Consider the following 13,970-nt stretch of genomic DNA (forward strand, 5'->3'; position numbering starts at 1 on the left):
ACGTAGGGTAAGGACTGAGATTTTACACATGGAAAGAAGGCTATAGGAGAAATTTAATTAAAAAAATTAAGGGGCCATGTATTGATATTTTACACATGAAAAGAGGGTCAGAGGGAAAATTTTAAAAAGTTGGAGGCCCTGAAATGGTTCTGCCCCAGCTTGGGATCTGGGCCATTGAGAGGTTGATTTGCTAGAAAAGTTAAAAGGAAACGTTTGTTGTTCCAGGTATATGGTATGTATATTTTATTTGTAAAGAAGCGCGAGAGAGACACATGAGAGTATTAGTGTAGGTCTCTGTCCATATGGATTGTATGGAATTTTATCCTCTTAAAATTGACAAGTGATCGATTAAAGAACATATTTGGTCCTTAAAAACCCTAGAATTTGTTCTAGGTTTAAAACTGAAAATATTTGAATTTGTTTTGCATATGAATTTAATTTTTTTGGGTGAAGAACTTGAATTTATTAAATTTGGGATTAATCAAAATTCAAACCAATTTTGATAGAAATGTGGGAATCAGGTATGAAATCAACTGATTTATCGATCCAAAAACTGGATTTTGTATGTAGATTGATCAAAATCGTGTTGACCACAGCCGATTCTGATAGGAATCTGCAGATCCCGAGATGCTTTCTTCAATAAGAAGTTCTTCTGCATTTCTATTGGACCGTTGACCTTTTGTGTACTAAATGGATCTATACAGTAAATACTAAATAGACCTAACGTAGTTTATTTTCTCCACTTGGTCTTGGGGTGATTATAAAGGCATTGACAGTGTTAACCAAACGTGGCCTTCAGCGATCTCCGAAATTGGCCATCGCTGAGGGAGGGAAACCAAGATTCGTCATTCGTCTTCAGCGAAGGGAATTAAGAAACACACAGAGAGGTATAGCTTTCCTGCAAATTTACATTCGTGGAAAAAATGATGTCGAGCGGCTACACCAGTCTCGACAATCAAAAGGTCTCCGGATCTGTGCCAGTAAGAATTCTCTCCCCTTCTCAATTCTTCTCTTCTTCTTTGTTTTCTTCCCTTTATGGTCGATCTGGATTCTCTCTCTTGATGTCGGATGTTATCTTTGCATTAACAGCAGGCGGCTTCAGATCCAGGGCATGTCACCGTCAAATTCGCTGGTTAGAGATTGTTTTCAGTAGGCTTTTTGCTCATCGAATCCTCGCCATCTTGTTTGAATTAGTTTTGTTCATGGTTTTTGCTTGCAGATTCAAATCTTCAGACATTTCCACCTGCTGAAGCTCAAGGAAAGATCGCCGCTGCTTATCGTCCCCCGCGTGATGCTGATGGTAGGCGTTTTTCTTTGGTTCTTTCGATTTTCATTTTTTTTTTCAAAAATAAAATGCTTGTCGATGCCTTGATTCATTGGTGCAAATCCAATTATGTACATGCCTCATGTAGACCAAATAGAGAAAGTCTAATTTTAATGGTTTGAATGGTGGGAGTTGTCAGATCAACATTTTTTTCCTACTGATTTCACTGATAGAGTGACAACGCAGATCACAAACCAATATAATCTGAAGGAATACAGTAGTAGTTATTATTGAATTATTTATTTATGTAATTTATCTATCTGGAAGCTGTCTTTGTAATCTGCATAGATTAGGGTGATAAGCATCTTTAATAATACTAATTCTTTCCTTTATCCAGTAGTAAGTTGGTTCTGTTCTTCTCAAAGCATAATGTCTGTTTGTTTTGTTTATTTCATTGACTTTCAATTTGTTTATGCTGTATTCTATGTGCTTAATTTCTCCAAGTCTTATTGTACTTAGAGAGGGGGAGAAGTGGTTGACAGTTAGGAGTCCTTCACAAGCTTAGTTGGAGAGCTCCTTTTATTGTTAACTTCAATTAGGAAACTGAGTTAGATCTGGTCAACAAAATTGAGCAACATATGATTTTATGATGAAAGAACCACTGGTTTGGTTCAGTGGAGCTACTGTGTTACCTCAGTGAGAGTTGAAATCCTCGGGATCAGTGTGCTTTTGATTTATGTTTTTTGGTGGGAAGCCATAGTTCGGATTCTTTATAATCTGTCTTTCTTTTTCTCGAGTAAGTAATGTTATTCATTCTTTTGTGCCTGTTGGGGTTTTATTTTATCTGTTCTTGGAGTTGTGTTTCTTTCTTTATTTTTTTCTTTTTGGGGGTGGGGGGTGGGTGGGTGCAAAATTCTATTAGCGGTGAGATTTGATTCACAGAACAGAACCACCAAACTGAACCTGGTGGATGCACTGTTTTGTTCATCTAGAGATCTGCTGAATCAGCTAATCTCTCCAGCGGATCCTTTCCAACTTCTGGGAATTTCAAGGGATCCTTGAGAATTGTTTGATCAGAGATTTAGGTTTATAAGAACATCTGATCGCCTGTGGTTAAAATTCTCCTAAATTTTGTTCTTGATTCCAGATTTTTCTGTTTGATCCTTGAGTTAAATCTTGCCACTGAATCATCACAGTAATTTGAGATTTTCTAAGCTAACAGCTTCCCACCTTTGACCAGAATTTGAACCCACCATAAAAGTTGACTTAGACTTTGTAAGTTGATTGAATTTCTAATTTAGGATTTACTAGTAATCCTGTTACAGGGGAGGATTCATCCTACCTAATCCCCATCAGTTTGCGACAATTTTATGGAGTAAAGATGCAGGTTGGTTTAAAGCTTTCACTTTTGCTTTTTCTGCAGAAGGATCTTGTAATGATTCAGCAGTGCCCCTGTATTTCTAAACCTGAAACTTGGTGGAGTTGCCTCACTTCTTTTTGATAGCCTTCCAACATGTTTTCCCCTTTTTAAAATGAATTGGGTATGTTCTCATATAGCCTGAGGGAAAAGGAAACAATTAGTCTGTTTGAAAACTCCCAAGTGGAAGAAGAATCAAATATCTTAGGAAAAAAAGAAAGATGTAAACCCATTCTTGGCAGGCTCCATCTTGAAACAATTTTTATCAGAAACTTGAAACTACATCCTTTATTTTCCTATATGTTTATCTAACCTCTTCATTATTTTCCTCTGGAAATTAAACTATTCCAATTTTCTCTTATCTTGCCTAGCAATGTCAAGATAACAGAAAACTCATAGCTGCAACTAGTTTTCAGCTACAAATTTTCAAAGACATAAGTTCTGTTACTGTTATAAGAAATACAAAACATACTTAACAAGAATACTAATATAAGTCGGTATTTCTTATAGTAGTAATGGAACTTATGTTTCATCAGCTCTGGACTTTGAACATATAGTTATAGGTGTTGAGACTGTGAAGGTCAAAGGGAAGATTCAATCCATAGAGGGAGCTGGCATCAAATTCAGGGAAACCAAGTCATGCTGATAATCTGGTAGGGAGGCAAAGTAGATTCCCCCGAAGAAATGAGGAATCCTTTAGATGATGATAAACCATATACTAAATGGTACCATCACAATAAGAGAGGCACCAGGCCTAAAGTTTTTTCAGTTGGTTCTGGTGTATGGCCTAACTATTCTAGCCCAAGTTTCAGTTGCTTTAGTTAAACATGGATCAAGACTAATTAATGCATGTTTGCTGAAAAGGAGATCTTTGTTTCCAGTCTGAGACTTAGTCAAGTTTCAGGAGCAATATGTGCTAAAAAAGAAGTGCATTAATTAGTCGTTTGTGATGTCTAAGGTCAGCCTGTAAGTCAGTTTCCTTGTTATTTGTGAGACCTTCTGCAAATATAAAGCTCATTAATTGGTCAAAACTTCTAGGAAGAAGTCTCCGTAAGAGCTTAGTACTTCCTTGCCACTGTACAAAAGGGCCTACCTTCAAGCTAAATGGAACAACAAAGTTTGAATGAATGTTCTGGTTGTTTGACAATAGCTGCGAGAAACAAATTAGAAAGGAGTCCTCTGTGAGAGTGAGAAACTCTACCATCTGTTCCATCCTCTAGGCCTATTCTCACAATCGATATCCCTCTTTCATTTCTGTTCTCACTTCCCCATGATCCTATCTTGTAGGGTTCTGATTTTGTCAGCAGGACCAAAACTGAACCTTGTCAGCTAGGCAGAGGTGATGTAGCAGAGGCTGGTTTCAAATTGATTGGGCTTAAAAAAGAGTTATTATTTGTGTTCTGGGCTGTGTTCCTGGGTCTTTTTCAATTGTTGATGGGCCAACTTTATATGCCCAAGATATGGAGTTACTGAATCTATACAAGATCAGGTCCTAGTTCTTACTCTCCATTTTGGGGGTTTATATGATTTGGGTTAAAGTACCAACTCGTAGGTTTTCTCTGAGGTTTCAATAAATATAACTTTGTATAGATAACCTATCTTTTTTTTTTTTCCTTTGGTATGCTGAATTTTTTTTCCTTCTTTTTCTCTGGTTGAAGATGTCATCTCTATGGTGGATATAATGTAGCCTCAGTTGAATGAGGGTCAGTTCTTCAAAGATCTCCAATGAATTAACCCAAAACCAGATTTTTGAACTAGGCTTTAGAGGGGTATTTTGGGTTAAATTGGCTAAATTCAATGAAGAGTGGATAAATGATAAATCTGATGAATGGTTTGAGAGTACTCAAATTGGTTTGAATCCTAATAGGACTTCTTTGGTTAGTGGGTCTAGAGGACTTGGATGGAGCTGTAAGATGGGGGAATTATAGACCTAATATGTGGGGAAGGGTTTCTCCAAATTTGATTCAATTCCAGCGGTCAGATTGGCATAGATCTGACTTGGAAATTTTGGTATCTAAGGGAATCTGAAACAACACCACCACCAATAACAACAAACTTTGTCCCAACTAATCAACTATGTTTGAGGCCATACTAGATACAAGGCCTAACCTATGCATATCCTTTCTCACCACTTCTCTTAAGGTTATCTTAGGTCTGCCCTAGCTCTTCTAATTCCTGCAATTTGGTTTAAATTACTTCTCCGAAAATTCAAGAAAAATAATAAGGCAGCAAAATGGAAGGGGGATAGGAGATTGCTGACTTACCAAATACTTGGAAGAGCCTTGTGATAAGCTGTGATGGTGGGCAGAACTAATGGTTGGCTGAATACATATCCGTATAGGAATCTCCGTTTTACTTCACTGGAGACCCTTTCACTTGAGCACCTGGAGATGCCTTACCAGTGCTGGAGCATGTTCTTCTCTCAGACCAACAAACACATAGGCTACAATAGTTGATTTTATTGACTATCTGAATTGTCTAGCTATTATATGCAATGGGTCGCTATGTAGCATTAACAAATGCTAGTTTGGGATCCTAGTTGTCCTCTGGCAACTTAATTGAATTTAAAACAAACTCTAATTGAAGTTTAGTTTTATAGTTCAACCTTGCAAGGACTTTCCATTTACTATCACAAGGACAATTAAATAACATACATCAGCCTTAATACGACTAATTAAATACGCGTATCAACTCTAATAAAGGACTGATTAAATAATATGTATCAACTCTATAAGGACTAGACCCAAAAAAAAGACTAAGTAAAGGAATTTTCGTACACAACTCATGTACCCATTTTTCAGGTCCGTTGAGTTGGCCGATTGCAAAGGAAACTCATTCAGTGAAGGCCCAACACCTGTATGACTTAACCCTAGGCCTATTCTTAGGAAGATTAGCTTAATTTGGGGCTGGATCTGCATCAGGATGAGTGGATGTATCTTTTAAACTGTTGAAATGTTTTCTTCTCAGAGTTATTGTCTTTCAGCTCATTTGAATATTTACATGATTACTAGAGTTTCAACTGCAGTCATTTGAGCCATTGTTAGTGGTTAGCATTCTTTCTTTGCATTCACTGCCTTTCTGTGACTTTTTTTTTGGATGAAATAAATAATATATTAGAAGACAAGCAAACAACCAACAAGGGAAAATACAAGAGAATAAAAGTCACAAGCTTTCTGTGACTTTCTATCACTAAAATTGTGTTGTGTACTTGTGTTGTTGTAGATACTTTCTCTAAACCAGAAATTGGCGTTAGTTCTGATGAACCTCAGTCGAGCGGTTGGTTTCGAGCATTCACAGTTGCTGCTTACAAGCCATACTTCGATGTGGACACTTCAGATGTATTGGAGAGGATTAAAGACTCACTTTTTCCATTTAAAGGAAGCTTTTCTGAAAAGACTGCAAGTAACCCAGACCTGTAAGTTCTCATTCCTCCATGATAGATGTGATTAGATAATCAGTTTGCAGATTAAAAGATTAGCAGTCACAGAAGAACAGATTAGCGGTTTTAATTTATGACTGCAAGATTAGCAGGACATTAGATCCTTTCTTTAGCACAGAAGAGAAGATTAGCAGGTCATGATGATGATAAGATGGTATTAAGCTATTATCTGCCTTATTGTGTCAAGATTTTAAGAATCTTGGGGCTGATATGGCGGCATTCGTCCTGCTGTTTCAACTAGCCTCAGGGATCTCTTCAAGTTCTCTTCAGTTGGTATTCTTTCTTAATTATATGCTCAGTTAAGCTTGTTAAACAGTTTTCTAATTGATGTACCGTGACAAATTCTAATTAATCACACTATGGATTCCCTCATATTCTTCTTTCCTACTATGCTGATTTACATAACTTAGTGAGAATTACAATCTAAGTATACAACATTACACAGCAATTAAAACCAGAACTATATACCCAAAATATCCCCTGCAGTATCACTGACACTCAACACTTCCAATTCTCCATTATTTGTTAATTGTGATTTGATAGTCTGAAGACTAGAACCAAAATAAGTGCTGAAATATACATAGAATTATTCACAACTTAAAATGAGAATTGTAAATGCAGCCAAAATGTATCCTCTTGTAAAATATGAACATTCTGAAAGGAGAAACAACATTGTTTGAAGCTGGAGATTCCCTTGTATTAAAAGGGAAATAGAATAAGTGGCTGCATAAAGAAGTAAACATGCCTAAGGAAGTTCTTTGCATTGAAACAAATTCACACATGATTCTAAACATCTAATGAGTGAAAGTCAACAAGCAAGTTAGGATTAGAAATGAACCTAATCACGAACGCCTCTTTGGCCCCTTCCTTTCAATTCATTCTGAATCTCATCTATCACTTTATTTTTAACACGAAACTTAAGTCAATGTCATTTTTTAAGAAGTTGGATAGATGAACGAATTTAATGGCTTGTGGAGGGTTGCAGTTTTCCTTTGGCTTGGATTCTGAGTTGATCTTGCACTCATATCCTAAGTATTGGAGTTGGTTGAACTGGAGAATGAATTCAAGTTCCACTGAGAAGTGAAAAAATCTTTTTTATGTCCTTAAAGTTTGTCGTTCACAATTTGTGTGACCTTGGTAAAAGCTGTGACTTTTCAATTTTTGTGTGCCTTTGCCTTGTTTTAAAATATTGTAAAGTTTGTTTTTCTTTCATAGCCGATCCCTTTTTGTTGATAAAAGGCTTGTTTTTGTTGTTGTATTTCTTTCATAGCTTTTCTTCATTTTCATTTCCTCTCTTCAGTGTTTGTTGTTTTAATGTCTGGATGTTGAATCTGAATGGAAAGCAGGTATGGGCCATTTTGGATATGTACCACCCTTATATTTGTAGCTGCATCCATTGGCACATTTGCAACATACTTGGCACACAAACTGCAGAATAAGGAATGGAACTATGACATAAATATGGTGACTTGGTCTGCTGGTTTGTTTTACGGCTATGTCACCATTGTTCCTCTTGGCTTGTATGTCATTCTAAAATACTTTTCGGCTCCATCTGGCTTCGTTCAGCTGTTATGTCTATATGGTTACTCCCTCTTTATCTTCATTCCTGCCTTGGTAAGTTCAGAGTTCCAGTTTTTCTATTCTGTCTCTTGCATTTCTCACTTTCTCCTTTTTTGGGGGGGGGGGGGGGGGGGGTGGTTTGTTCTGTTATGTGTGTGACCTTGATCTCCCCAATTATGAAATAATTGACTAACCAACTGTTATGTGTTTTGACTTTGAAAAGAAGTAAAAGAATCACTTCAGGGCGTTTAACCCCTCAATTGACTGATATAGCAATCTCCATTCCATCACTGGCTTCATGATAAAATTCTTCTGGCTTACTAAAGAATATGAGGGTCAGATTTAGATGATTGTATTCTCCATATATTTTTAATTATATCAGGAGTAGGGAGTTTTAGTCGATTCATTTTCTCATGTACTTGGGTCAGTTTTGACTTGTCTGCACGACACTTTCTCTCAACTGTCCTATTTTTTCATTCATCACCAAAGCTTATGGTCGGTGGTGACACTTGAGGCAGGGCTTTTCTAAAGATTAAGAGAACAATCTTCCTGCTTGGAAATAACAAAATTTTCCTGAATGATGAATCTTCATGATTGTGTTGACACACGTTACACCCCCCCCCCTTAAACCATCTCAAAGTGTGAAGTACACCTGTGTTCATATCCCCTTCAGTTTTACTGTTTCCCCCCCCCCCCCCCCCTTTAAACTAGCGGTTCCAATAAGACCAAACCATCTCTCATGGGCTTTATTTGACCTATCAATGTTTTCCTGGCATTTGATTGCAGTGTCTATCTGTGGTACCTCTGGAAGTGTTCAGGTGGGTAGTTGCAGGTGTTGCAGGATTCATGTCAGCAATATTTGTTGCTCTTAATCTCCGAGCTCATCTCCAGTCAGCTGGTGAAAGATGGTTCTTAATTGTGGCTGCAATATTCCTATTGCAGCTAGCTCTGGCTGCGGTTCTAAAGATCTATTTGTTCACTGTTACAGTTTAAAAAGAATTTGAAATCCTCATTTGTATGAACCCAGGGTAGACCGTAGAGAGAAGTTTTTGGGCTTTGGCCCCATTAGTCAAACTTTATATAGAATATTTGTTACTGTGAAATACACATGTATTCTTTCATTTTTGACAGTATATATTTGATGGCTAAATATTCCCAACATATATACTGTGAAATATACATGTCTTTTGGGCACTTCTGTTGGACAGTCTGATGGTTCTGCTGTTGGGGAATGATTTCTTTACTTAGTTTTGATGCTCACCAATACAAACGATGCACTGAAAATTTACTTTGTAAGTGGAAGGAAAGTTTTTGTGCTTAACATATAAGGATGAATGCCATTTGCAAGGATCGAACCTATAACATTTTCACTTAGAAGTACGAGTCTTCTACCAACCCAGCATTGATGATAACATCATTTATCACTCACTTCATTTGCAATTGTTCACCATGGTAAGACTTTTAAGATTAGAATTTAAGGCATAGACATTTTCTCATCCTTAACAGATTGGATCTAGTCTGGAATTTTTAAATTACCAGAATTCTCTGTAAGGTTAGAAAAGAGTAGACATTTGTCGAACCATTATAAATCTTGCGGTTAGCCTAAATTTTGTGCTTATGTTTAAATAATCTCTAGTCCAATATTTTAAAGAAGGCAATTTCCATAGTTAAACCCATTTACTCCTGGGTTGTTGATTTCCACCTGTTTGGTTCTTCAATAAGCAGTAATGCTTTGGACAATTAGCATTTATCTCTTTCTTGCGATCCAATTCACATGTAAAATTTGAGACTTACCCGCATTCTGTAGAATTAGTTTGACAGGTAACTCTTTGTCACCCCCTCAGGCTGTCCGTACTAGACGGGCCTGTAAATGGATAGTTGAAATCCGTTTGAATTCACATTCGTATTCGTTTAAGGATATTTGTATCCGAAAATTTTCTTACCGGATTAGATAATTGCTTATCGGAACTGATAATATCCGGATAAAAATTTATCCAAATAGAGTAAAGTATTCAATATTTTTTTTCTCTTGAAGGGATGAACTGGATTAACCTAATCGGATTTAGAATTATCCAATTAAAGTAAAGTAATAAATACTTTTCTTTAGAAAGGATAATTGGAAAAAAAAAAAAATGACAATCACCAATCAATAATCGAATGGTTTATCGGACATTCGATAAAGTTCTGAATTTAACTTCGGATGCCTTCTCTAAATTTCTGGCGGATTCGGATTTGGATTCGAATAGAGCAGTTTTGCTAATCGGATTCGGATATTGGTGTATCCGAGCCGATTCCGATCTGTTTACAGGTCTAGTCCGTACTCATGCTCAAAGGCCTGTCTTTCTCAGGAAGATGGAAAATGAGTGAATGACATGGGATGTATCTGACTCGAGATAAATTATTCACGACGTCATTTGGTACAAATCAAAACACGAAATATTATTTTCACTTTGTTTTTTTTGCAATAACTGATGTTAACAAATGTTCCACTTGGTTGATATTCAATCCTGTCACTTCAATGCAAAACTACGAAGGGGGGAAAAGGAAAAGAAAATAAGTTAACACAAAATTTTGAAATCTCTATCTCCTGCAAAAATGTTTCTCAGAATCCAATTTGAGACCCTTCAGAGATGCAGGGTCCTCCACTCTCCAGCTTGCTATTATTGTTCTACATTGCAGAAGTCTGACATGGGGCACCAAATTCGCAAGGCTCCTCTGTGGTTTGATTGGTTCTGAAAAGGTAACTGCATTGTTAGTCCGACGGTCCGTTGAGAGGCTCAAGTGCTTAGATACTTGGAAGAGACAGACAGAACATAAGATGAAGCAACTGGCTAAGAAACAAAAAGCCAGTGGGATTCTCTAATCTATCCAGTAGGTAACCTTTGTTGCTTGCACACCTGTTAAATGACCATCCTTGTGATGAAATGCAACATAGAAAAGTTGATTACAAGTGGAGAAGACTTTACCAGCTGCTAAGTGTCATACAAGGAGTTCTCAATCTGAAAATGCCAGCTCTAGTGCTGCATTTAGCTCCTGATCATATTCCCATCAGCCCCCTCTCTTTCTGGCTGCACTCTCCTCGACTTTCTAGGTGGGGACAACACAACAGGACCGGCTTGGATATCAAACTCAGAAGGCTTATCTGCCTTGGGTGGAGGCCTTGGAAGCAAAGCAGGTTTGGTCGGAGCAGGAACAGATGAAAAGTACCTAGATGGGCAGACAGACATAAGAGATAAAAACCAAATAATAGCTATCACCATACCAATTGAAGTTCCCATACCTGTGCTCCAGTGCTTGTTGTGCAGAGATCCTTGCTTTTGGGTCATAGGTGAACATTTTTGAGAGAAGATCTAAAGCATCATCACTAGCCATTGGAAACAATGAACGTAGTGGAGGTGCCGGAACAATTTGGTATTCCATGTAATCAGGAAGAAACACCATGTCAGGCCACTGGGCTTGTGTTGGAGTACCAAAAGCTGCAAAGATCTTTCCTAACTGGTCAATATCAGTTGAACCCTGCCAGCCAAATCAAGGGTAAATCTTCCATGAGTTCTAAAATACCCAAAGTTTAAAAAAAGGACATGACTTCAGCAATTCTGATACATAAAGAAATGATAACCAAAACAAGATCAAAATTTGGTATTCCAACTATCAGAACAAGGAAACCACTACATACATAGGCAACTTGAGTTGATGTAATAGGCGAATAGTATTGCAGTTGTCAAATTCAATTAGTTGTTCACCGAACATATTGTAAAGGTTCATGGAGTCATAGAGACTTCGATCCCAGCAATATTTAGAGCAGCTAGTAAGCCAAAGGCAGATCCTATGGCTAGGGTAAAAAAGATTAAATTATAACAGTTAAGTTTAAACTATAAAAATATTTTATTTTACACTTCATTTGTGTCCTCATTACAGGAGGTGAGAACACTTATAGTCTTAGACGTTCCATTGGCAGGTTGAACCCTGCTGTTTAAGAGAGTCGGATCCAGGAAATAACAGTAGGTAATTTCTGTGGTGCAACTATCTAACATGATCAAACATAAACTTGACTACTCCCACTCTATCCCACATTCCTGTCACGGGGTGGAAGGGGGACCTTTGAACTCCCAAAAATCCAGAAAAATTGTCCAGGTCTATAGTAATTCAAATTTCAATCTTTGACCAGCCATCCATGTGGCACCCAGAGGGTCACTACACCAGTTCCATGGGAGGTACTGTCTGTATAATGCCGGTTTTCATATGCAGTTTAGTTGTCAGAAAAATTAAAACTTCACAAATTATTTGCCAACGGAATAAAAAAAGAAAAAACAGAAAAAGAATCACGGAGTGGGCTTTAACATTTATGTTCAGTAGTCAACTCTATTTTTTTTGGTCGTGTGTGAATGAAACTAAACCAAAAATCCTTGAAAAACCACTGCTGGAAAATTTCAGAAACCACAGAAATTAGCCAAGCAAACATAAGAAGTATTGATACCATGATAACTCAAGTCTCACCTGTAAAAAAGGTCGGCGGAGGAGGAGTTCAGCAAATATACATCCAGTTGCCCAAACATCAACTCCTGATCCATATTGCTTAGCTCCAAACAGCAATTCAGGTGCTCTATACCAGCGGGCAAAAACCTACTCAATTTTAGTGGTAGACCCAAACAAGTCATTGAACAGCTACAATTAGTCAACCAAGCGACCACATTTGAATTTTAGAAGAATATACAAAGATTTAATCATCCAGGTAATTTTGAAGAGCAGTGCAAAGAAAAAAACCCATTACCAGTTGGTTTCTGAGTTAAAAGATAAATCAGATACACAAACATAGTCGCAATATTACTGGTAGCCCAAACAAGTCATGGAATAGCTCCCATTAGTCAACCAAGTGACCACATTTGATTTTAGGAGGATAAAAAGATTTAATCATCACTCAAACAGGTCATGGAACAGCTACAATTAGTCAATCGAGTGAGCACATTTGATTTTAGGAGGATAATAAGATTTAACGTCTAGGTAACTATAAAGAGCAGTGCCCAAAAAAAAAATTACAATTTGGTTTCTGAGTTGAGATAAATCAGATGCACCAATATAATGAGTTAGCCAACAGGAAATCAATGGAAAAGTAAAGAAGAAAAAACAACCCATTAGTTGCTAGTTTTACAACGTTATCGAAATGCCTATGGAGAATCAAACTTTTTGATACAATTCTATGCCTTTTCTTTCTTGAACTAAGCACGAATCATCACTGTTGTCAGTTATCTTTCCATCTCCTGATGTTGATAAAGTTGAGTTCTTATAACCCCATTTCTAAAGAAAAGCCCATCGAAATTCGAAATCAATGCATACCTGGTGAGTGAATCTGCGATCGGGGCTCCCAAAAATACGTGCTAAACCAAAATCCGCTAGCTTAAGCTGACCGTCAGCTGCAATCAATAAGTTATTTGGTTTCATATCCCTGTAAACACAGCTCATTAAGTTTCCACTAGACAGATTCCATTACGTAAAGGACATCTAATCGGCTCCATTTCTGAAGCACAACCAAAGTGTAGATACCTGTGCAAGACCCATTTTTTGTGACAAAAAGCCAGACCCTTCAATGTCATCTGCAGATATGATTTCGTATCGGCAGGAGAAAGAACAATATTTCTGTCCCGAATAACGGCTTCCAGATCACTTTCCATAAATAAAAATACAAGATGCAAATTTCCTTTGTGAGTGAAAGTGTCTATGAGTTCAATTATGTTCGGATCATTTAGCTCTTTAAGCAGTTTAATTTCCCTCAGTGCAGTAAAATTCACACCTTCTTTGTATTTCCCCAATCGGATTCTTTTAATCGCAACAACCTGTCCAGTCTGTTCCAATTAAACACAGATCCTAGGTCAGGATTCATGTTGAACTATCAACCGAGAATATAAGATCAGTATTTCATTCAATCAAACGGAAGGGAATTCTGAAAAAATGAGAACGAACTTGGAATTGAGAAAACTAGCTCACCTTAGTATCAATTGCTTTGTAGACGACTCCATAGGTTCCTTCTCCAAGGACTTCTCGCTTGAGGTAACGATCCGCAGGGCTCTTCGACAGCAAGTTGTCGATATCTGACATTGTTGCTGACGATGTTCTCTCTGATGACTGAAGATGAAGACTTTCTCAAGCATCTTTGGAACTGGAATTCTCCATTAACGGTCACAAAAAACCTTCGCTGAGAAGGGAAAACCAACTACTGTGGCAGTATCAAATAAATGTCCAAAATCTACAATTTATATTCTGCCACTATGCACTAAATACACGGAGGTGGAGCC

General features: G+C 37.4%; 2 protein-coding genes across 2 annotated transcripts; one reads left to right on the plus strand and one right to left on the minus strand.

The window, feature by feature from the left end:
- The first annotated feature begins 637 nt into the window (after positions 1–637).
- LOC149008381 (uncharacterized) lies at positions 638–9,358 on the plus strand. Its single transcript, XM_089165829.1, has 6 exons — positions 638–980; positions 1,090–1,132; positions 1,220–1,300; positions 5,904–6,096; positions 7,467–7,734; positions 8,467–9,358. Exons 1-6 carry the CDS (start codon positions 924–926, stop codon positions 8,671–8,673), a joined length of 849 nt encoding a protein of 282 aa, XP_089021955.1. The 5' UTR covers positions 638–923; the 3' UTR covers positions 8,674–9,358.
- A 643-nt stretch (positions 9,359–10,001) lies between these two features.
- On the minus strand, positions 10,002–13,814 carry LOC149008382 (cyclin-dependent kinase D-1-like). The gene is made up of 7 exons (XM_089167227.1): positions 13,663–13,814; positions 13,222–13,520; positions 13,015–13,123; positions 12,178–12,303; positions 10,961–11,196; positions 10,647–10,887; positions 10,002–10,412 (listed from the first exon to the last, which is right to left on the minus strand). Exons 1-6 carry the CDS (start codon positions 13,771–13,773, stop codon positions 10,707–10,709), a joined length of 1,062 nt encoding a protein of 353 aa, XP_089023353.1. The 5' UTR covers positions 13,774–13,814; the 3' UTR covers positions 10,002–10,412; positions 10,647–10,706.
- Between the last annotated feature and the right edge of the window lie 156 nt (positions 13,815–13,970).

The sequence above is a fragment of the Hakea prostrata genome, chromosome 8 (assembly GCF_041222555.1).
Source record: "Hakea prostrata isolate BN-2017 chromosome 8, UWA_Hpros_2, whole genome shotgun sequence".
NCBI lineage: Eukaryota > Viridiplantae > Streptophyta > Magnoliopsida > Proteales > Proteaceae > Hakea > Hakea prostrata.

Coding starts and splice junctions, on each gene's coding strand:
- LOC149008381 (XM_089165829.1), top strand. CDS start 924: ATGATGTCGAGCGGCTACACCAGTCTCGACAATCAAAAGGTCTCCGGA. Junction 1,133..1,219: donor TGTCACCGTCAAATTCGCTG/GTTAGAGATTGT, acceptor TTTTGCTTGCAG/ATTCAAATCTTCAGACATTT. Junction 1,301..5,903: donor TCCCCCGCGTGATGCTGATG/GTAGGCGTTTTT, acceptor GTGTTGTTGTAG/ATACTTTCTCTAAACCAGAA.
- LOC149008382 (XM_089167227.1), bottom strand. CDS start 13,773: ATGTCAGATATCGACAACTTGCTGTCGAAGAGCCCTGCGGATCGTTAC. Junction 13,124..13,221: donor AAAAAATGGGTCTTGCACAG/GTATCTACACTT, acceptor CTGTGTTTACAG/GGATATGAAACCAAATAACT. Junction 11,197..12,177: donor TCCGCCGACCTTTTTTACAG/GTGAGACTTGAG, acceptor TTTGGCTGGCAG/GGTTCAACTGATATTGACCA.